This window comes from Amphibalanus amphitrite, unplaced genomic scaffold, assembly GCF_019059575.1.
Source record: "Amphibalanus amphitrite isolate SeventyFive unplaced genomic scaffold, NRLGWU_Aamphi_draft 000054F_arrow, whole genome shotgun sequence".
Lineage (NCBI taxonomy): Eukaryota > Metazoa > Arthropoda > Thecostraca > Balanomorpha > Balanidae > Amphibalanus > Amphibalanus amphitrite.
In genome coordinates, this window is record NW_024881550.1 from 137,500 (window position 1) to 160,934 (window position 23,435).

The following is a 23,435-nucleotide window of genomic DNA, read 5'->3' on the forward strand; positions in this document are numbered from 1 at the left end:
CTGTACGATGTGACTTGCCTAAGTGCTGAGCTACTCTGGTGTACAGTGGATCTAGTAAGGATCTCCAGACGTTACTAGATGGCGTTGAGCCTCAGTCGAGTCCATGTCAAATTCAAGGGGAGGTCAGTACCGAGCTGGGCCCGATGGGGAGGTGGGCGGGGCAGGGGGGCGGTTGGCGAGGTCACGGTGCGGGTGACCTGTCAAACAGCCCCGGCGCGGTGGGGCACTGCCGCAGGCAAATGGCGCACTCCAGCGCTGTTCCATAGCGCGGTGGTGGGCCGGGCGGCCGGTTAGCTTGGCTGCTTGGAAGGAAAGGATAATAAATGAGGCATGGGTTTGCTCATTGCTGTGGCCGGACCGGTTCACCTGCTGTCAACTAGGATGCACCCAAAGTAATGCAAATGTGATATTGGTAATGCAGCTGGCAATGGAATGCCAGCGAATGATCCGAGCGCCCAGTAGCTAGGTATAAGGATTACCTATGATAATTTATGTCTCCTGAAATTTTCATTGAATATAATAAGCACTCGAAAGATCGTATCGTTCGCCAGTTTTTTGACCGGCTGGCGTTTTTTTGCTGGTAAGACTGGTCTTTTAGGTCGAATGAACTCGCTAACAGAAGATGAGGAAAAGTGGACGAATACCACCTTTTTGCGCATGAAGTCTCGAGTTTAAAAAAAACTTAGTTATTATGCGTGTAAGCTAAAAAACAATAAGATCACTTAATAAAAATATTTGACCCGAAATTAGCTTCTGTTTTGTCTGACCATGATTGCGTGTAAGATCCCGGTCTAACCTGGTTCAACCCGGCCCAACCTGGCTCGGCTCCCCTTTTTTAATATAAATTTGGCCTGAACCTTTTGAATGGATGGAATCACAAGGACAGAGTCCCCGCTATGCTGAGCTTGTTGCGTTGACCCTGCCATCTGCCCTCCGATTAAGCAATTCCTGGTCTATGACAGAAGTAAGAGTCCAAGTTTTAACATGCGCACATAGCCGCGCATGGCCGGTCCCCTCACTGACTTTGCCTGGCAGCGGCCTGCCGTCAGGAGGCTCAAAAACGTCAAGCGCTGGTCGCGTTTCGAACCCGGACTTTTGAAACCGGGACGTGCGCTCTCACCACACGGAGTCCAACGCTTCACCGACTGAGCTACCGGGACGGACGTTTACCTTGTTTAGCCTCGTGACATTGACAGACGTCAGACACTTTGGCCGAACTTTAGGCGAAACACTGAGCAAGCTGCGCAGGGCGGTGGGTGCTCGTAGCGTCGAGGTTGGGTAACCTGTGAGCTGAATGTGATGTGAGTTCGAGCCCCACTCCCTGGTCTAGTTTTATCTAGACACGAACTAGAAATTTCCTTCTACTGCAACACAGACAAGCACAATGACATTTTCCCCCAATATCCTCCCAATAAAGTCAAAATTGTCGCTTATAAATGTTTAGCAAGTTTCATTTTTAAGAAAATATTTTTTGGGAATTTTCTGGAGCCATTTCAACTCTTTGTTTTCTATTCTAATTCTCTTCGACCCGATAAAACCCACGAAAACTGAACGTGCCAAATGAAAAAATATCCAACTCAAATAACAGTTTAGAAAAGGGCCTAAGACATCATGCAACTATCGACTGAATAGTTGCATGCTATGAATACGTCCTTGATTTCAATTACCTATCATTGTTCAACATTTTGACTGGAACTGGCACTGCCTCTCGCTCAGTGGCGGATCCAGGGGGGGGGCTGCGGGGGCTGGCAGCCCCCACCCAAGGAAAACTGGCGCCACTGCGCCGAAGGCGCAGTGGCGCCAATTTTCAATTCGCAACTCATCGGAGTGCCGCATACTAGGACTAGGATGCAAAAATCAGTCGAATAACGTCGTTTCAGTACGCTCCGCACCGATATTTCCAATCGTGTGGTGTCACTGTACATACTGATCCTGGGCGCCTCTTGTCAGGGCCACTGGGCGCCAATATTTCAGCGCCAATACGATGCGACTATGGCGCCCATCCGGGGCGTGGCGCCCAATTATGACCTGCAGCCCCTCCCCAGTGAAAATCCTGGATCCGCCACTGCTCTCGCTTGCCCATTTGTTTGAGATAATGATTCTCTTCAGTCGCATTCTTCAGTCGCTGGTTCCACATCAACAGGATACCACCATACCGGAGTGAACGCACCTGCAACCATCATCCCCTCCCCTCAGCCTCGGCGCAGTGGCGGGCGGCCCTGGGCGGCCCACTCCCGGCGCTACGCACGCCCCATGCGCCGTGATACCGCGTCACTCCCCCTCCCTCCTTCCCCCACAATGACCGGTGACCTCACTTCCCTCGGGATTTGGACTCGCCCTACCCCGACCGTAGCGCCACGTGGTGGCTCTGGAGATCTTAAATAGACCCACTGTACAAGCGTTGGTAAGTGGAGCCAACGTATGACGCCTGGCATGAGGCGCAACTATATTTGTAAACCACACCAGAGATGCTCGACTTGGGCAGTCTATCCTTGTAGCGAAACATAGATCCTATGGTTAATCTGTTACGTAATACTATTTTTGGGTTCAAATATGGGTAAAACTTGCTGAGACCTTCTAGAACTTCTTTTTGCATTTTAATGGACTGTTCCCCAAAGTATGGGAGCACTAAGTATTTCTCGAGTTTGTTGACAGTGACAGAGCTTTTTATTTCCTCAAAGCTCTGTCACTGTCAACAAACTCGAGAAATACTTAGTGCTCCCATACTTGCATATTTACGTCTGGACAACGAGTTGCGGGGAAAAGTGCTGATTTTGTCGCAGTTTTAGGAGTCGGTGATAAGGCTGGATTTTTAGGTTACTTTTTCGTTCCGATTCCTGTATTTCATAGTGTTTAGCTTTTGAATATTTTAGTTCTCTCAGAAAAATATTACTTGCCTAATAGATTTGGTTAAATTGTTTCATTTTTAAAAGCCGACCGCAAGAGTCATAAATCAATACATCAGCACTACAATTATTGTAAGCAAACAAATGGAGCACCGCTTGCCTCTGTTCCAAGGCCTTTTTCAAGTTCATCTGGTGTTTTCGTACTCGTGTGTACGTCGTTTTGTTGGAAGTTTTGGATCCCTTGTGATTGAATTATATCATATTAAAGAAACATGTTGACTGAAAACAATTCCAAGTATCCAGGAGGCTAAGGCTCCAGAGGCCTGACTCCTGAGCCCTGAGCGATGTCAAGTTGAATTTAGGAAATGTTGATTGATGAAAACGCAAGTTGGTCTGGCTCACTTATCACTTATCAGCAAGAAAAAGTAAAATTAAAAGAGCTTATTGGCCAAATACAAGCTATACTATTGCAGGAGATCAATACTGAAGAGCACGCTGAGCAATATCAAGCCAGAAAATGCTGGCTGACGAACGCGTATTGATGGATTGGTGTGAATATTGAATTATAACTTACAACAGCAAGATTAATTTGTGCTAACTATCAAGTGAAAAATCTAGAATGAATGAACTCGGGAAGCTTTGCTTTGCAGAATGGTAATGTCGTAACGTGCATTACTCAGTGCCTGGCAAATGAAACACAATCATTCCAGTGCTTGTTACTGGAGGAGACAGCTTGCCGCTTGGATCACTAACTTAGCTTAATGTTTAATTTGATGTTCATCATTACTTTGCATTTCTTGAAAAAAGGATTTAAGAAGAATTGTCAATGTGACAAATAGGCAATCCAAATCCATGCAACGATGTGATCGTATGATGTGTTCATAGTCATTAGTGATTACTGGTTCAATATACAATAGCAAAGCTGTCAGGCGTCAGCATTTCTTTCTGTGGATGGCCAGAAATGACTCAGAACTTAGAAGTATTATTAGTTTTCTTCACAGGGCTGGGATAAAAAGTACTGAGGGTAATCTTCCAGCAAGGAACTTTATAGTTTATTTTGATTTGGTATGAGATGTAGGCAAAAGTAGGTAGGTACTTAGTCATATAGCTAGTAGTTGTGAAGGTTAGTTGGGTGCTCTTAGATTAGGCTGTTAGTTTTTAAATTGCCTAGTGTCCATAAAAATGTGACCTGAGGGCTGAGCATACCTGACTAACCTGACCTAACCTCAATCATCACACATATTTGCAACCTACCCAAGACCTGCATAGCAGTAGCACTCAGTTATAGGTAGGTACTTACTCACCCTAGCTCCATCTCACCTGCTAACCTTCAACTTGCCAACAGTAAGCTCACCTTGCCAAGCCGTATCCAACTATCCAGGGAAACAGTCAACTGAGGAACTGGCTCATTGGGTGGCTGGTGAGAGTCTGTGCAAAGTGTCTCTTCTCTGAAGCTGCTCAGCACTACTGTATGTCATGTTAGATGCTCAGAAAAATGTGGGAAATGATAACTAGGCTACTTTAGTGTTTTGTTCATGCTCAAGACATCAACAAGTACAAATCCTGTGGGGTAAAGCTATGAGCTGGGTGAGTAATGAGTATGTTAGGTGAGTGTGCTATTGGACTGTAGTAAATATACAAACAAACACAAGGTCACAGTTATATTCAATCTCCACATAAACATACAACAAAAATGCCCATAGCCTCACTCGCCACACAACAAATAGCTAAGCCTTGCAGTCACAAAAAAATGCTTTGATTTACAGGATAGGTATACAATATATCCTCTGTCCTTGGGGATCTTCCTGCCAAGTTGAAGTAAGATAGATGACTGAGCTTAAAGATTGATCAACCTTTTCTTCTTAGCCACAGCTTATATACGAGAAAGACTTGGTTGAGTAACTGCCTTGAAAATTTTATGATCCATCTTCAATTCTGACATGAAGGCACAAAGAAAATAGTTCCCTCTCCTCTTGGAATACACAAAACAAAATATGTAATATTTAATAACTTCTTGGTGGATGGACCAGAGCAATTATCATAGCTTCCCCTCATGTTAACCCGCGCCCAGATGGGGTCTGCCGAGCAACGCGGTCTGATGGGGGGGGGGGGCATTTTGCCCCCCCCCCCTCAGATCTCGAGAACCACGCAACATAGCGACAAGCGGTAAACGGTGTTAGATAGCCCCAACGGGGAACTACCTTGTGACCCAATTTCATTGACCTCGGTCAAACGGATGACGTCACAGTACAGGTCAAAGGTCGAATTTTCACCGTTTACAGGCATTTCTAGAAATGCGTTGTAAAATCGTGTAAAATGTATTTCATTGAAAATCATCGATGGGGAAATGTTCTTCAGACACATATTTTGCTATTTGAGGTCACTGATACCAGGTCAGGGGCCGTATTCACGTCGATCGTTTTCGTAAGAATTTTCCTAAGTTTGACCTACTTCTTAAGTAAATTTTTTTAATCACGTGAACTCCGTCGATAAAAACTTAAGAAGTGTCGACGTGAATACCAAATTATACTTACGAAAGAAAATCGACTTACGAAGTCGACGTGAATACGGCCCCAGGTCACTGGGGGGTCACAATATGAAAGTGTCGTGTGATACATGTTTTATGGTTCATTTTACATGACAAATGCGATTATGTGGGTCAGACAGACTTTAGGGCCAGCTTAGGTCACGTTTTGGTTAAGGTCAGGTCAAGGTCAGGTCAAATTAGGTCAAATTTCAAAGTTGATATTTTTGCATAAAATGGGGTATCGTTTCGATGCAGCTCGTCACGGGGAATTCAATGGTGGTCTCCGTTTTGCGCTACGAGGTCTAGAATTGTTAAAAATTGAGTTAAAAAAATTGACGTCATCAATTTTTAAGTTTTTTTTTCGCTATAACTTGGCCAAAAAAAGAGGTATCGATCTAAAATTTGGTAAATATATCGAAGAGCGCAGGGACTATCACATATATTCCGATTTTTTCGAAATTCGAAAATTTTTTGGAAATTTTTTAAGTTTTTCTAAAAAAATCATTTTTTTTTAGGGTCAAAATCCCAAAATTTCGAAAATCCGAGATAGCAGTTTTGTAGCACCGTCTTTTCTCTACACAACCTTATAAAGAACTTTAAAATTGCTTGTTAACTGTAGAATTGGTGAGCGTTTCAAGATGTCATGTTTTTTGCTCATTTTTACTCGAACATGACCTCAGTTTGACCTCAATAACTCCTGACCTGAGGTGACCTGTGACTTGAAATTTTGTGTGAAGGTGTCATATTGATGCCCGGTAAGGTACCCAAAATTTGGCGGCGCTGCTCGCCGCCGTTTTCTCGCTATTTAAGAAAAACCACAGGGGGGCCAAAATGCCCCCCCCCCCCCATCAGGGCGCGGGCCTCTGGCACTGATGAACTACACTGACATCTCTGATTCAAGATAAACTTGAAATGTGTAAATCTGTCTAGTCAATCATTCAACGGATGAACTTGAGGTCAATATGATATTTTGCGATATACAACGTTACTTTGGAACGTTGTATATCGCTTTGGAGTGGTTATATGGCCTTGCTTTGGAATGTTTGCTTCATATTTTGTAACAAACGCGGAAGAACGGCAATATTACAGCACTATATGTTTCTGGACAAAATGCAATGGTAGTGAAAACTTAGCGCCGATGGTATTTATCCTTGGCCAAACGTAATCACAAAATGTTTTGTAGTAACCATTAAATTCCAGCTAAAAACAGTGCACGGGTTCAAAAAGAATCATTCCAATGACGATTGACGGTCCATTCTTGCGGTCCTGAAATCGCCACTATTTTCGGCCTCTCCAACGCAACTCGTTGTCCAGACGTAAATATGCCCCATACTTTGGGGAACAGTCCATTAAAATGCAAAAAGAAGTTCTAGAAGTTCTCAGCAAGTTCTACCCATATATGAACCAAAAAATAGTATTACGTAACAGATTAACCATAGGATCTATGTTTCGCTACAAGGATAGACTGCCCAAGTCGAGCATCTCTGATGTGGTTTACAAATATAGTTGCGCCTCATGACAGGCGTCATACGTTGGCTAAGCTTACCAACGCTTTTACACCAGAGTAGCTCAGCACTTAGGCAAGTCACATCGAACAGGTCAACTACTGTCATCTCCTTCAGCATCATCCATCAGAGACCATGCCTTGTCATGTCAATCATCACTAGGGATAGACGACTTTCAAATTTTGAGTAGAAGCAGTACATTCCCTGATTTAAGAATTCTGGAATCGTTGTATATTCATCGTCTGAAGCCGCAAATCAACGACATGTCCTCGGCGTATCCACTACATATCACTGCTTAGCTGGGTACTTTTATGTAGCTGTTTCGTTGTGTATACGTCATTGTACTTTTAATTGCATTAGGCAGTTTTCTAATTCGAAGCTGAACTCAAACTATTGCATGTGCGTGTGCGATATATTTTATGATCAAAGGTGTGTTTGAATATGTGTCCTGTATCAATTTGAAAAGAGTTTTGTCACTGAAGATGAATCTTTTGATTCGAAACCGGTCTGAATTTAAGACATGAATGTCGTGTCATGCCTAACATTAAACTTTATATTACTTTTGATTCCATCAAAAGAAAGACTTTATGATATCATAACACACTTATTTAGTCAGCCCACTATCATCTCTGTGGGCTGATTTTTACAGTCAGTCCAAAACACTGCGGATCGGATTTCTGTGTTCGAAGCTGAACAAAAACCCAAAAAATCTTGCAATGAACGACCGAATTAGAAAATTTGTTGATCACATCAGATGGGGTCTACGACAGTCCAGTGAGGCAGTGAATGGTCACATGCTGCATATCTGTGTAACATACGCGTACAACACAAGGAAAAATAAGAAGACTCACATTACTGGGATATTCCTAGAATCGCTGTGAAGACTCGTACAGGGCGTGGCAGAGCATACTGACAAGAAAACCAGCAGGGAAGTGATGTGCATCACTCAGAAAGTTGAAAAGGATAAATATGTTGGCAGATTTCCAACAGATGCCAGGTGAATGCAATAAATTGCTTTAGTGATGAGGGCAAAGCAAAGGCCAGTCAAGCTACTGACGTGACACAACAGCATACTTTGCCAAGAGCCTGACAAATTCGATCAAAGGGAATTAAACTGTTCTTGAAGGGCCATTATTGGAAGATGGCACTAAAGTAGCATCATAAGACAGGTCTAGGGTATCACCTGACAGGGGAGATTTGCGGGGGAGCTGCGGGAGCTCGAAGCTCCCTAGAACAGCCTGCGCCAGGGTGGTAGCCTTACCATTACGATAAGTCGAGGGGTGGGCATTCTTACGTCCCCTCTGACGCGGCTACTGAGCTACGCAGCGAGTAGAAATAGTGACAAATAGTTATGGGGAAAAATCAGTTGTCTTACCTCCACATTTTTTTTTTAATTTTGTCCGAACCTTTTGATGGGAAGGATTCACAAGGACAGAGCCACCGCTAAGCGAAGCTTGTTGCGATGACCCTGCCCTCTACCCTCCGATCGCGTAATTCCGATTCTATGGCAGAATTTAGAGTCCAAAGTTTAACGTGCGCACAAAGCCGCGCACGGCCGGTCCCCTCGCTGACTTCGCCTGGCTACGGCCTGCCACCAACCGCAACCATACCTGTCAGGAGGCCTATAAATGTCGAGCGCCCGTCGCGCTTCGAACCCGGACTGTCATAACCGGGAACGCGTGCTCTCACCACGCGGAGTCCAACGCTCTAACCAACTGAGCTACAGGACCGGCTCCTTTTCTTTTCAGGAAAAGTCTTCTTTTCAGGAGACTTTTCTACAGGACCGGCTCCCACATGCCTCCTTTTCTTTCGAGGCATACCTACTGCTGCTTTCTGCCAAGATTCTTATAGATAAGGTTGGGACGCCAGTCACGTGACATTTTCTTTCAATTGGTACCCCACGCGAAACTTTTCCCAACCCCGTGTAGCGCTCGGACGAAAAGGAATAACCTTGGTGCCGGCGCCGTTGGCGCCGTAGAGACATTTAGGATAGATGGCAATTGGCATTGCATTTAGGCAATATTTATGTGGCATTTAGGCAATATTTATGTGGCATTAGGGTATGTTGATGTGGCTCCAGATCAAGTAAAATTAACTAATACTTTGGGGGAAAATCGTGTAAAAAGCCCGTTTTTGCCATTTCTTCAACAAATATCTGTCATAAAAATGACACTGATTCACTGCTCAGTTGTCTTTTGGATCTGAGTAGCATCAGTAAACAAGACTAGTTAATTGTTCTCCAAAAGCTGAAGCAGTTCAAAATGACTTTGATGCTTACCGATCTATTAGATGATACAAGCATTATAAAATTCACTAAATGCCCTGGCACCGAGTTTCTCAGATGTCCATACTATTTCATATGTAAAAAATGGCTCACGTTGTAGACGTGGCTTTATTGTGATGCATTGCTGCTGATTGGGAGTAAGTAAGTACGTACCTTATACCGCAGGGGCGGATCCAGGAAAACTCCAAGGGGAGGGTCATGAATCGAAGTGGTGCCCCTACCTATACCCAAAATTAAAAACTCAACGGATTTCGTCCACTTCATTTTGGTGGTGCCCCCATTTTCAGTTTTTTTTATTTTTATTTTTTATTTTTAGTCAGTATCTTAACTCTTAGCCACAACCACATTTACCAATTGTAAGCAAGTATATATGAATGTGCTATGTGCATAGATGCTATGTGTATATATGTTGTGGACGCTGAGTAGTGAGTACTTACCAGGAACGTTATCAGGTAAGCAAATCGTTGTCAGTCCGACGAACTTGACCCTGGCGTCTAAAGGGTCTGTCCTGGACACTTCAGGCTTGTCAGGGGCACCAAAGTCCTTCCAGGGACACCACAAACCTTTCAGGGGCACCTACGGCCTTGTAGGGGCGCCACAGGCCCGCCAGGGGCACCACAGGCCTGCCAGGAAGTAGGGGCACCACAGGTCTAGCAAGTATACACGACAGGCCTGTCAGGGGCACAACGGACCTGTTGGGCCCATGAGCACCCCTAGGGGCAGGGGCACCACAGTCCTTCCAGGGGCACCGCAGGCCTGTGAGGGGCACCAGCGGCCTAGCAGGGGCACCAGTCAACACAGGCCTGCCAGGGGCACCACAGACCTGCAAGGGGCACCAGAGGTCTGCCAGGAGCACCACCGACCTCGCAGGGGTAACTTGGGCCTGTCAGGGGCCAGGGTCACCACGGGCCTGTCGAGAGGCACTTCAGGCTTTTCAGGGGCACCATAGTCCTCTCCGGGCGCAGGGGTAGCAGGGGCACCAGAGGCCTGCCAGGGGCACTACAGGCCTAGCAAGGGCACCACTGGTCTATCAGGGGCACCACGAGCCTGTCATAGCCAGGCATCTCAGGCTTGTCAAGGCCCAGGGGCACCACAGGTCTGTGAGGGGCACCAGCGACCTAGCAGGGGCACCAGTCAACACAGGTCTGCCAGGGGCGCCACAGACCTGCCAGGGGCACCACAGACCTGCCAGGGGCACCAGAGGTCTGCCAGGGGCACCACCGGCCTCGCAGGGGCACCTTGGGCCTGTCAGGGGCACCACGGGCCTGCCGAGGGGCACTTCAGACTTTTCAGGGGCACCAGTCCTCTCCGGGCGCAGGGGTACCAGCGGCCTAGCAAGGGCACCAGAGGCCTGCCAGGGGCACCAGCGGCCTAGCAAGGGCACCAGAGGCCTGCCAGGGGCACCACAGGCCTAACAAGGGCACCACGGGCCTGTCAGGGGCACCTCAGGCTTGTCAGGGCCCAGGGACACCACAGTCCTTCCAAGGGCACCGCAAGCCTGTCAGGGGCACCAGAGGCCTGCCAGGGGCACCACAGGCCTAGCAAGGGCACCACTGGCCTGTCAGGGGCACCTCAGGCTTGTCAGGGCCCAGGGGCACCACAGTCCTTCCAGGGGCATTACAAGTCTGTCAGGGGCACCAGAGGCCTAGCAAGGGCACCACAGGCCTGCCATGGACACCACAGGCCTGCCAGGGGCACCACCGCCCTTGCGGGGCGCCTCAGGCCTGTCAGGGGCACCACGTGCCTACCGGGGACACTTCAGGCTTGTCAGGGGCGTTACAGTCCTGTCAGGGCCCAGGGGCACCAGGCCCGTGGTGTCCCTGCTAGGCCTGTGGTGCCCCTGGCGGTCCTGTGGTGCCCCTGTCAGGACTGTGATACCCCTGATAGGCCGGTGGTGACCCTGGCAGGTCTTTGGGCCCCCGGGCCTCAAGGGGGGGGCCATGACCCATGTGACCCCCCCCCTTGGATCCGCCCCTGCTTATACCTTGTACTATTGGTCTCAAGATAAGGGCCCAGTCGACCTGCAGTTTTGATTAGGTGAATACCCTTGCCCTCGCCACAGCTCGGGCTGAGTGTACCCCTCCTTCCACTCAGCGGCCCAGCGCCAACCCCACTCGAGTTGTGGCAAGGGCGAGGGTATTCACCACATCCATACTTAAGGTCCTGGTCGCCTGGGCCCTTATCTTGAGACCAATAGTACCTCGTAGGATACGAGTTGCGAGGTCTTCTTCACCTGTCTTGCTTGCTCTTTGATTGAATTTCTCTATCTTCTAGATCATCTGTGATACTGTTGATGCAATCAAATCCTAGTAATGTTGCTCAACAAGATAATGAATGTAGGGATGTATGCACTCTGTTTGCTGTTTTGGTACAAATGCCTCTCTGGTCAATGAAAGCAGGGGTTTTCTTTGCAGTTTGTTAATTTATTGTGCAAGGCAATTTTACTTCCAAATGCCAAAGCTTTTTAAAAATGGTACTCAATCCAACGCTATTTTCCGAGGGCCATGTTACTGAATACTGACTAACCTAAATACTTGACTAGTAAGGCTCAAAACAATATTTAATGCATTATCTATGCAAACCAGACTCCACCAAGTTACAACCAAAGTGGGGCATCTTACCATACCTGTAATGTAAAATGTCCAACATCAGTTGAAAGTGTACCGGGTGTTCCGAAAAAAGTGTCACGATTTTAGTCACGTGCGATTTCCGTAAAAATTGTCCGAAATAGTTTGGCTTAAGATATGTTGCTCACAACCCTTGTCGATTTTGGTGGACAAAACGGTTCACCAAAATCTACGATGGTTTTCTCGCCAGAACAAAAAATCAAAATCGTCCGATTATGGTTCGAGACGAAATCGTACGTCACCGTCCGCCGCCGACTTCGACGCGAGTGTGACATGGAAACTCGAGATCTGCCCTGCAACAAACTCATTGCAAGGTTTGTTAACCATTTTGAGACAACAGGTTCAGTCCTGAATACTCACAGGGGCAGCAGCGGCACGTTTGAAACTGTGACACTTTTTTCGGAACACCCTGTACTTAGATATGTCAGGATGACAACTTGTGGTGTTAATTTCAATAAGGTTCAGTCAGTCTCCATCTCCAACGTACTACTTCCGAAAAAAAAACAAAAAGCGAGTACCTGTGCCATTTATTGATTACTGGGCTGCAGATGTACAGTGCGCAGACGAACATTGAAAACGGCGAGCCGTCGAGCGTGGGGAACGAAGCCAGCGGCCACGTATTATGTTAAGTACTTTCCAACTACACCACTCAAGTTATTTGGTTAGGTCATAATGATAAAATGCAATTCATATCAGAGCAAACTCCAGGCGTAGTTTATATAGCTGTTAAGCATAACTCGTTTTTTTTATTTGACACCCTTTAATAGTACAGCATGTGGTTTGGCACGTTCACACCACAAAGTCATCAACAAAGCAAACCAGACTTGGCAGACTGGAGAACAAATTAGGCTCAACGAGGATTCGCCTCGTGACCGATTACAGAAATAATCATTGAAAGAAACCTGGCTATCAAAGCGATATCGTGTGGAAACGTTGGAGTCGGCCCGCCCGGAATCTCGGCTCCCCGCCGAGGACGCAGGGCGACTCCCGGCAGCTCTTGTACCAACGCCAAGCGAGGTCGGAGCCAGTCGCGAAGTGGGCGCGCCGTCGGACAAGATGAGGGCCCGCGCGCACCGTTTGGACGACGGCCGATAACCTGCCACAGGGGGGAGGGGGGGGGGGGTCGTACATGTATGTTAGTGAGTGGTGAAGAAAAGAGCAGAAATGAATAACGTGTACTCTTAACAATTGATCACAAATGTAGTCACTATGATGAGCCATCAAGAGCCATGCGAAAGCGCCACGCCGACGTTCACATTCCGGAAATGAGTATACGCAAAGCGAAATACATTTGCAACTACACATGCGTTATACACGTCATATAAAAAGCGACATTATCAGCTCCAGATCGACTCACCCCCGTCATCTCGCAGCTTGGCATCTGCGACACCAGCTCCGGGTGGGTTGCAGTACGGCCGGGTGCAGCGGCGTGCGACCGTCACGGCAGGGCGGCCGCCAGCCCTGCAGTACGGCCAGGTACAGCGGCGTGCGACCGTCACGGCAGGGCGGCCGCCAGCTCCGGGTGGGCGTGCGCCGTGGAACGTCGTAGGCCGTTCTGCAGGACAAAACGATCGACTGTCAGCTGTGAAGGCTGACGAGCCGAGAATGGAAGGCATGTGAGGCAACTATTCGTTAAATGTTGACACCAAATATGACAAAACAGCGCAAATGGCCGTTCCCAGCCGTAGTATAGCTGTTAAGCATCACTTGTTTTTGATTTGACTCTCAAGTTGAATATCTAATGCAGCATGTGGTTTGGCACATCAACATCACAAAGTCATCAATAAAGGAAACCAGACTTAACAGACTGGAGAACAAATTAGGCTCAACGAGGATTCGCCTCGTGACCGATTACAGAAATAATCATTGAAAAGACAGCAAACGATACGGTTAAAACTCTATGCATCGGTCTGGTCCCAACTCGATTATCAGTAATCGGACCGACCACAAGCAATAGGTACGCAATAAAGACGTTCTGAATCACATGGAAAATAGCAGGTTTCTATACAAGCTGTTCCCTTCACAAATCCAAACCAGACCTGGCTATCAAAGCGATATCGTGTGGAAACGTTGGAGTCGGCCCGCCCGGAATCTAGGCTCCCCGACGAGGACGCAGGGCGACTCCCGGCAGCTCTTGTACCAACGCCAAGCGAGGTCGGAGCCAGTCGCGAAGTGGGCGCGCCGTCGGACAAGATGAGGGCCCGCGCGCACCGTTTGGACGACGGCCGATAACCTGCCACAGGGGGGAGGGGGGGAGGGGTCGTACATGTTTGTTAGTGAGTGGTGAAGAAAAGAGCAGAAATGAATAACGTGTACTCTTAACAATTGATCACAAATGTAGTCACTACGATGAGCCAAAACAAAACAACAAGCATTGCATTAATGGCAGTTGGCACCACTACATAATACTTAGTAAGATAGTAGCAACATAATGAGTATTGTGATACATCTGAGATCTGATGAAATGATTGAAGTCATGAATTTCCATTTCAGACTGACCAAGGATCATCTAAACTTGATGCAATTTCGAAACTGACAAACGTAAGACAACATGTGCATGAACATGAGAGGAATTTAATCATTTGAAGCTCATTTAATGTTAAGCTGTTTGGATTAAATTATTAGCATTCAATTTGACCTTCACCTTAGCATTACCATTATTGAATTATTCTAGTTTACAAGTGATAAGTATGAGGCTAGTTACAACAACAAGATTACCTTCTCTTGAAGTCATTCCAAGCAAATAGGGTTGGACCAGCTTCTTTCTTGCCATTCCTAAAATGACAAGAGCACACTCTTGAATGCTCATTGGGCTTTGCATCTTGTCTCCTGTGAAAAAGCAAAGCAATAAAGTTGGTTCTATTAGCAGAAAATGAATCAGACAGCATGGCCCTGCTTCACGGCAAGCCGTAGTTACCAACTCACCGCAGCTGGGCATTGGTGCTCATTTTCAAAAGAATTTAGAAATGTCAGTGAAATATCTAAACAATTTTGCCAGCATTTCCATTTGGACAGAATTTTGTCAGCATTTCCATTTGAACCTGAATGTGGGTAGCAGCGTGCAGTGAAACAGGGCCCTGCTCAGCAATGCTAAGCAAAGGGTGGAAACAAACAGTTGAAAATGAAAAGACAAACGAGCTAGAGCAGCATCTCCACACCAGCAGACTTCCTACATCAACCAATCTACAAATACACACCAGCAAGCACCAAGCAAAATCAGCAATTTTTACAACCAAATGTACCTACCTAGAAATTTGGGTAGGTACAAGTGGAGCAGACGTCACACCAAGGTTTTCCAGCTAAGGAGAGGCGCTATACCCGGAGATGCTTCTTTCTAACCTAAACGCCGGTGGTGTTGGCACCTTCACCCACTGTTCTGGAGGCACCACTGAGATCCGAACTCAGGATCTCCTGTTTACCAGAAAACAAACATAACCTAACCTGGCCTAACCTACAAACCTACAGCGCCTATCTTTGGTTGGAAGGCCTTTGCGTGACGTCTGCTCTACTAATGCCAAAATTTGTACTTTTGGTATGATTAACTGCAACAAAAGGTGCTTACTCCCTTGCTGATCCTGCTGAGCCTCCCATACAGTCATACTGATACATTGTTTGCAATTGTACCATTTGAGAAACAAAGAAATGTGCCGACTGAAAAATATGGATACAAAGAATTGCTGGGACAAACATTTTCCCGACAAGTAATTACGCGATGAAGAATTTTTTTTATAAATTTAGTCCGAACCTTTTGATGGGAAGGATTCACAAGGACAGAGCCACCGCTAAGCGAAGCTTGTTGCGATGACCCTGCCCTCTACCCTCCGATCGCGCAATTCCGATTCTATGGCAGAATTTAAGGCTGCCGTCCACTGCGACGGAATTCCGTCCGGAGTCCGTCCGGAATGTCGCCGCATCCGGTCCGGATGCGGTCCGGATGCGGTCCGGATGCGGAGAGCTAATAAATGTTTCCTATCACTTATTACCAAATAAAATATTGCAAGTAACCAGCAGCGAATACTCTTGCCATTCTAAGGAAATAATTTTTACTTACTTCATGATGATCGAGTTCCAATTCTTCGTACAATTCACAATGTTTGCCTCCGATACGGCCCCAAACCACGTCTGTTCCGGACGTTCCGGATGCGTTTTCCGCAGAAAAGTTCAACGCGTCGGACATCACTCTTCCGTCTCCGTAGCAACCGCATCCGAAACGCATGCGGAGAGCTGACGGAAAATCAACAGCTGATTGCCGTTCGGATGCGGTCCGGACGGAGCGCACACGATTTCCGTACGGACCGGATGCGCCCATAGGGTTCTGTGTTAAATTCCGTACGGACCGCACGCGTTCCGCACAGTGGACGGCGGCCTTTAGAGTCCAAAGTTTAACGTGCGCACAAATCCGCGCACGGCCGGTCCCCTCGCTGACTTCACCTGGGTACGGCCTGCCACCAACCGCAGCCATACCTGTCAGGAGGCCCATAAATGTCGAGCGCCCGACATTTTAGGTAAGGTACTTAAAAAGATTTGTCCTGAAATCACCTAGAAGTTACCCAAGCAGGTACTTAACAAAATGGTGTGAGCCTGTGAGGGTTGCATATCTAGAAAGTCATAAAAGCAGCAATATCACGATAATAAACAAAAGGAGATATCACAATGTCGCATGACGAACCTCATCAGTGTAGTCCATTTCTTCAACTCCCCCTCGTCCCGGGGCAATCGGAAGAAGGAGCACTTGGACTGGGACCTGGCGCTGGAATGACTGCATTGAGGCACAAAACAAAAAGGCATATTTGCTCCTTAGATGTAAGACTAACTCATCTCCGAGATTATTCGCCCCAACAGCACTCAAACTCGATGAAAAAAGCGGGAAAAGCCAAAAGGGCGAATCAATGCACATTTCTGATTATCTGTTCAAAAAGCACTTTCATAAAGATACGGAATGCGCTGATTGGCTTTAACGTGATGCGCTAACGTCACTCAACGTGAAAAAGCAGCCGTAAGCGGTTTTTCGAATATATATCGAATAAATGTATTGTTTGCGCAGTATTTATAACAACAAAAACTGAGGCTCCTTCTCGCCCTTGGAATGTGCCATCGTTCGAGTGGTGCATCAAAAATTATTTTTGTTTTTATGGGATGAATACGTAGTTCTGTTCATCCTTCTATGAGATAAGGAAGAAAATTAGATGTCCCCGGCAGTAAAATGAAGATTTTTGGCACCTTGCAACACCCTGACAAAAGTCCATAGGATTTACATAATGTTTTAGAAGAAGAAAAAATCGTTGAACCCCACCGCCATTTTCTGGTCACGTGATGTCACCCACCTGCTTTCTGCAACACAAGAGAGGCATTATCTGGCGTGTGCCTACAAATAGCTTTAATGGGAGCAATTATTATGTCTTTATTGCTTCCATTTTTGTGCCAGAGAAGGTACATATGTCGTAGGCATTGTCTGAAATCCGGCAGTTCATGAAATGTCTAGGCATTACGCGGAATGCCGGCAAAGACTGAAATCTTCGTAGAAATACGCCCGTTACAGCCAATGACTGAAAATTTTAGGCATTTCATGAAATGACAGGCGGAGACCAGGAAGTCGCCGAAATACGGTCAAAATTAGCTGAGTACCTATACTCTTTGCCTAGGCATTACATGAAATGTCTCAAGTGACGACCGGCACATTCTGCAACGAATACCGCAGACGTGCGAGTTCCCGCGCCTTTTTCGCATCCAAAGGCTTCTGGCTCGACACCGAACCTAACCGACACCACCTAACCTAACCTAACCTAACCTATCTACTTTTCACATAACGCGATGCGTTAGGTTTGGTATGTTATCTGTAGATGAAAGTAGGATTATGTAAGGTTAGGTTACGTTAGGGTTATGATTGAGTTCGAAATTAACTTGGCCGGACGGGATTTGAGCCCGCCATCTCGCCACGGAGTTCAATATTTGATACCATGCACCATCATCCCATTCCATCGGTGAGATTTTTATCGGCCTTAATCGTCTCCGACTCCGACTCCGGGCAGATTTGTCGACTCCGACAGACTCCGACTCCGACTCTGACTCCGCAGCCCTGCGGCTGTGCCGATAGGATGCAGTCGTTGAAAGTGAGAGTCGACGCCGGACGCCGCACGGCAGGAGACGGTGAGTGGGTTAGGAAGAGACGGTACGAGGAAAAAAGAAGACTGACGGTCAGTGTGGTCGACTGTGCTCGAGGCTGTGAGACACGGTTGCTGGTGGGGTCGATGGGAAGGGGGGGGGGGGCGGCAGCAGGAGGACGAGACTGAACGGGAGACGTTTGATGTGAAATGCCTTATGCCGTAGTATCCAAGTAGTGTCCACTAGTGACTTTGCTTGCTATCGCTGCGCATGGAAATGGTGATAAAATTTGAAATCGATTTGTGTTGTGATGTCGATTGGACGTCTAGAAGCTGAAAAGGTCAAATTAGGTCATGCTGGGTCATGTCAGGTCACAAGGGGTCATGACAGGTCACTAGGACCCCTCAGGTCACAGTAGGTCAGGTCAGGTCACCTCAGGTCACCATTGGTCATGACAGGTCACTGGGACCCCTTAGGTTACGATAGGTCGGGTCAAGTCACGATGGGTCATGCAAGGTCACAGAGGTCGCTTCAGGTCACGATTGGTCATGTCAGGTGACAGAGGTCACCTCAGTTCACGATATCAATTGTTCATTCGTTCTTCTCACTTCCATGCGAAAATCCCCACTGACCCATCTAAAATATCATTTTCCCCATTGCCATAACATTACAAGCCGACACTGCAGTGTCCTCTTACGAGGGGTCCTGCAAGTTGTCAGGGGCATGTCAGCCACTAAAAACCCTGGATACTAATAAGAAGACGGTCTAATCTTTCATTTGAGACCCTTTATCACATCTAACTCGCATTCAAAAACTCGTACGAGTCCGTCAAAACTGCTCTTTTTAACATGGGAAGGCATTAGCGAGTCTATGATGTCGACTGTAGTTGGCCGCCGGGCCGCTTTACGTATCTAGCGAGCGGGTTTTAAACAGGGCTGTCCTATCTAGTCTTTATATCTGTGATCTCCATCGAGAATATCGATGGAGGTCTTGTGACGTCACTCGTCACGGCTGTCAAAGGCGTCACTCGGAGGCCTTTCACAGCGTCGAGCACGGCTGTCTCCTGGACAAGCTCGGTTGGTATGGGATCGAGCCCGACTGGTTTTCTGCGTGGCTGCGCGGACGTACTCAAACTGTGCGAGGTGGTACTGAGGCGCTGGACGTGACGCACGGCGTGATCCAGGGGTCCATCCTCGGGCCAGTGCTCTTTATGCTTTTCACTAATGACCTCCCGCAGCACATATCCAACGGAAAACTCATAATGTACGCAGACGACACCCAGTTCCTCGATGCCGACCAACCAACCAATATTCAGGCACTAAAATCTCGCATAGAAAACACCCTTTCTGTAGCACTTGCATGGTTCACTCAGAACAGTCTTGAAATAAACCCAGCAAAAGCCGAAATGGTCACACTCAAGTCACGGCGTCAAAATTTGGATGAAAACATCTCAGATGAAAACCATTTGGTCATGACAGGTCACCATTTGGTCATGACAGGTCACTGAGATCCCTTAGGTTACGATAGGTCGGGTCAAGTCACGATGGGTCATGCAAGGTCACAGAGGTCGCCTCAGGTCACGATTGGTCATGTCAGGTCACAGAGGTCATCTCAGTTCACGATATCAATTGTTCGTTCGTTCTTCTCACTTCCATGCGAAAATCCCCACTGATCCATCTAAAATATCATTTTCCCCATTGCCATAACATTACAAGCCGACACTGCAGTGTCATCTTATAACATTACAAGCCAAATACGCCAGCCAAAAGCAGCGTATCAAAAAAAGGATAAATTTCGGTGTTCACATCGTCGCTGGTCTGAGCCGCCGTGATCATGTCACGCCTGCGTTGCGGGAACTCGGGTGGTGCAAGGTGGATGAGATGATTACAGAGCGTGACATCGCCAGTCGCCACACTGCGTCATTTGATCGTAGCCCCCTGTGCGTCCGAGGTGTTACGCGAGCGAGTCGTCCTGCGCTCCGATGTGTCCTCCCGCCACACCCGCGCAACGGCTGACGGCCAGCTGCAGCTGCCCAGAGTGCGCACTGAGTTTGCCTGACGTAGTGATCTTGTCGCAAAACTCAAAGCACTCGAAGTCTTCAGAAAACGAGACAGCAAACGTAGTAGGCAATAGATACAAGGTATATTTCCATGGGTCAAAATCGTTTATTGAGCAAACCGGTTTCATTGCCAGCCCGCGCCTGGCGGCGTTTCAATTCATATACCGTGCGCTTATTCAGTATACCTGTCGTGCGGTGCGTTTTAGGCATTCCCATATAATGAAATAAGTAGATAAAGGTTCTGAGAAAACAGCGGCCACTCCTGCTATTCTTGCTGCGTGAAATCACTCATTCAACGTCAAAGGCGGCCAAGAACTGTTGTTGTTCCAGTACTTAAGTTCCGTATCCGTAGCATTTGGGTTCTGTATCTGTAGCACTTGATTCCTTATCCGTAGCGACGGCTGCCCTGTGCAAAGGAGCGGACCGGCACGCGGCCAGAGCTCACGCGGCCAGAGCTCACGCGTCCGAGCCCACCGTGCACAGAGCCCACACGTCCGAGCCCGCTGCTCACGCGTCCGAGCCCGCCGTGCACGGAGCCCACCCGTCCGACTCCGCTGCTCACCCGTCCGACTCCACTGCTCACCCGTCCGACCCCGCTGCCGTACGACAGGGAGCGGCCGAAGCGGCCCTTCCCGAAGGCCTTTCCGCCGCCGAAGCCCTTTCTGCCGCCGAAGCCGCCGTGGCTGATGCCTCCTCGGCGGCCGAACGCGCCGCCGATCGGCCGGCCGAAGGCGCCGCCGATCGGCCGGCCGAACGCGCCGCCATGGCCGCCGCCGAACTTGGAACCGAGCGCCGAAACGCTCAGCACCACCAGAATCAGCGTCACCAGCTGAAAAGGGCAGGGTTTTGTGAGCACTTATCCCACTGATTGTAAACAGTTGCCATAAACGCTGCGGGCAGGTGCACCGTGCAACTAAAGTGGGAGATAAAAAGATCGAATAAAGGTGTTGTCAGTGCTGCGGCTAACATGATGCACGCGCTGCACGTAAGTTGCTGCGAGACGGTACAAGACTGATCGAGAGCGGACAAGCCCGGCTACCCGCGGCTCCAGCGTCAGACGGCAGTGCCGGACTGATTCACTGGACCGCAGAGCAGGCTCAGCGGGGCGCGGGCCCGTGCAGAGCAGGCTCAGCGGGGCGCGGGCCCGTGCAGAGCAGGCTCAGCGGGGCGCGGGACCGTGCAGAGACCACAGAGCAGGCTCAGCGGGGCGCGTGACCATGCAGAGACACCACAGAGCAGGCTCAGCAGGGCGTGAGCCCGTACAGAGCAGGCTCAGCGGGGCGCGGGCCCGCGCAGAGACACCACAGAGCAGGCTCAGCAGGGCGTGAGCCCGTACAGAGCAGGCTCAGCGGGGCGCGGGACCGTGCAGAGACCACAGAGCAGGCTCAGCGGGGCGCGTGACCATGCAGAGACACCACAGAGCAGGCTCAGCGGGGCGCGTGACCATGCAGAGACACCACAGAGCAGGCTCAGCGGGGCGTGAGCCCGTACAGAGCAGGCTCAGCGGGGCGCGGGCCCGTACACACACTGAGACCACCAGCCACCGGGTGCCGCTGGCCCAACCCATGTTAATAAACTGGCTGGCTGAGGCTGCTCTTCAGCTCAATGTTAGATACTTCTTTTGTGGCAATTTAACTTCTGGTGCAGTGTGACATTTTCTACCAGTAACTATCAAGTATTAATAAAAAATATGTTTTTAAGTTCATCGCACCAAAACATATGCATTTATAACACAAGGCAATAAGAGTACCATGACTATCACGCGAACAAGAATAATGTATATTTGCCTCATTTCACTTAAAAAATGTACTCGGGCGACCAAATATTGGCATAAATTTTAACACCACGTGTCCTTTTATCATTTAAGAGTGACGCAAGAGCTGTGCAAAGTCTATACTTGAAAGCGATCAAACACAAAACGACGTCCTGAAATTGTTGCAAAAGACGGCAATGTGACACCCGTTACGCCAAGGTCAGGGCGTGCCTGGCGCAGAACACAGTTGGTGGTCTTACCGCTAGTTTGGCGTTCATCTCTGCGGCAGGTGGCCCCGACTGCTGTACCAGAAGAGCGGGGTGTGTGTGTGTGTGTCGCCCGCCCGCCTCGTCTTATATACCGCCACGACGGCGTGCGCCTCGGCCTAGCTCGCCATCCCGAGCAATGAAAAAACGGCTCAGCTGGTGAGAATTGTTCGTCACATTAAGTTTATATTAATCATGGCAAGCAGATTATGATGTCCTTCCGACAAGCAGGTCCGCGTTCAGCGCGACTTACCGCAGATGTAAGTCGGGCGATAAAGCCACTTGGACAATGCATAGACGGCGACTGCGCTGGCGGTTATGTAAGAGGCGGTCCGGCGGCGCCGCGCAGGTGCTCCGCGGCGGCCCGGCAAGGGCAGCCGGGTCACTGAGCCGACGGCGCACGGCGACACGGCCTCCTGTGCCCCGGCACACGGCGGCACGGCCTCCTGTGCCCCGGCACACGGCGGCACGGCCTCCTGTGCCCGGCCCTGGCACCGTACCCCGCTGTCAGACTGCGGCGCCGTGGGCCGCAGCCGCTTAGCCTGCACTTTGCAGATAATCCCGCGAAAAAAGTCACGGTGAGGTGACTTTTCCCAGGCTATATAAACCAGGTAGAACGCTCCCGACGAAAAAGTGGTGACAAGCGATAATTAGTTGCCGCGACCCTCACTTGTTCAAGACTATGACTACGTTTCCATGGGCAAAGGGATTCGTATCCGGATCAGTGAAGCCGCTACTGATCCGGATGACTGGGGCCGTTTCCATGGGCAAAGCCGGTACTGATCCGGATCAGTGAAATAAGAGCTCAGCCGCTACTGATCGGCTTAGGAGAGACGAGTTTGGCGCACTTTGGCAATTGATAAAAAGACCAGCTAACATTTTTGCCTGGTATTGTGCAAAAATCGACAAGGATCTTGCGTCCTGAAGATTGGCTTTCTTTTATCATACCGATACATGCCGATAGCAAACTCGGCTATTGGGAAAATCTTCCAAACTTTCTACAATAACTCATTTTTCAGTTCGATTCATGTAAAAAAATAATAATAAACAAATAAATTTACATAGTAATTCGTTCGTCTTTTATTACTTCAGAAAACGTTTCGGGCGACCCCGAGTTTCGAACCCGAGACCTTCGGCTCACAAAGCGAAAATCATACCGCTGCGCCACCGCGGCAATCGGCTCCCGGCGTCCTAAATTTATATGTGACAATAGTTGACAGGCAAATGATGCAACATCGAGAAAGTTTGCATTTCAATTTGTGCTGTAAGGGATTACACGGGTAATGAAAAAATGCTGGAAAAGATTGCAAAATTAATATGCCATTTAACACCAACAAATAGATTTAGAATATCGGCACAATGGATCGTAGCAAGATAACTGATGGGTGGATGCTGTTGCGCAACGGAATGCTTGACTCCCTGCAGGAGGAATGCACAAACAAATATCTCCAATGGTTTAAATCTTT

At 48.4% G+C, this 23,435-nt stretch overlaps 1 protein-coding gene and 1 long non-coding RNA gene across 2 annotated transcripts; both read right to left on the reverse strand.

Moving 5' to 3' along the window:
* Positions 1-12,299: 12,299 nt before the first annotated feature.
* LOC122378030 lies at positions 12,300-16,655 on the reverse strand. The gene is made up of 5 exons (XR_006255954.1): positions 16,459-16,655; positions 14,508-14,618; positions 13,829-14,022; positions 13,147-13,344; positions 12,300-12,885 (listed from the first exon to the last, which is right to left on the reverse strand). It is a non-coding gene; the product is annotated as an uncharacterized LOC122378030 (long non-coding RNA).
* A 3,390-nt stretch (positions 16,656-20,045) lies between these two features.
* LOC122378031 (keratin, type II cytoskeletal 3-like) lies at positions 20,046-22,016 on the reverse strand. The gene is made up of 2 exons (XM_043358737.1): positions 21,964-22,016; positions 20,046-20,779 (listed from the first exon to the last, which is right to left on the reverse strand). The coding sequence occupies exons 1-2, from the start codon at positions 21,979-21,981 to the stop codon at positions 20,336-20,338; spliced, it is 462 nt and encodes a 153-aa protein (XP_043214672.1). The 5' UTR covers positions 21,982-22,016; the 3' UTR covers positions 20,046-20,335.
* Between the last annotated feature and the right edge of the window lie 1,419 nt (positions 22,017-23,435).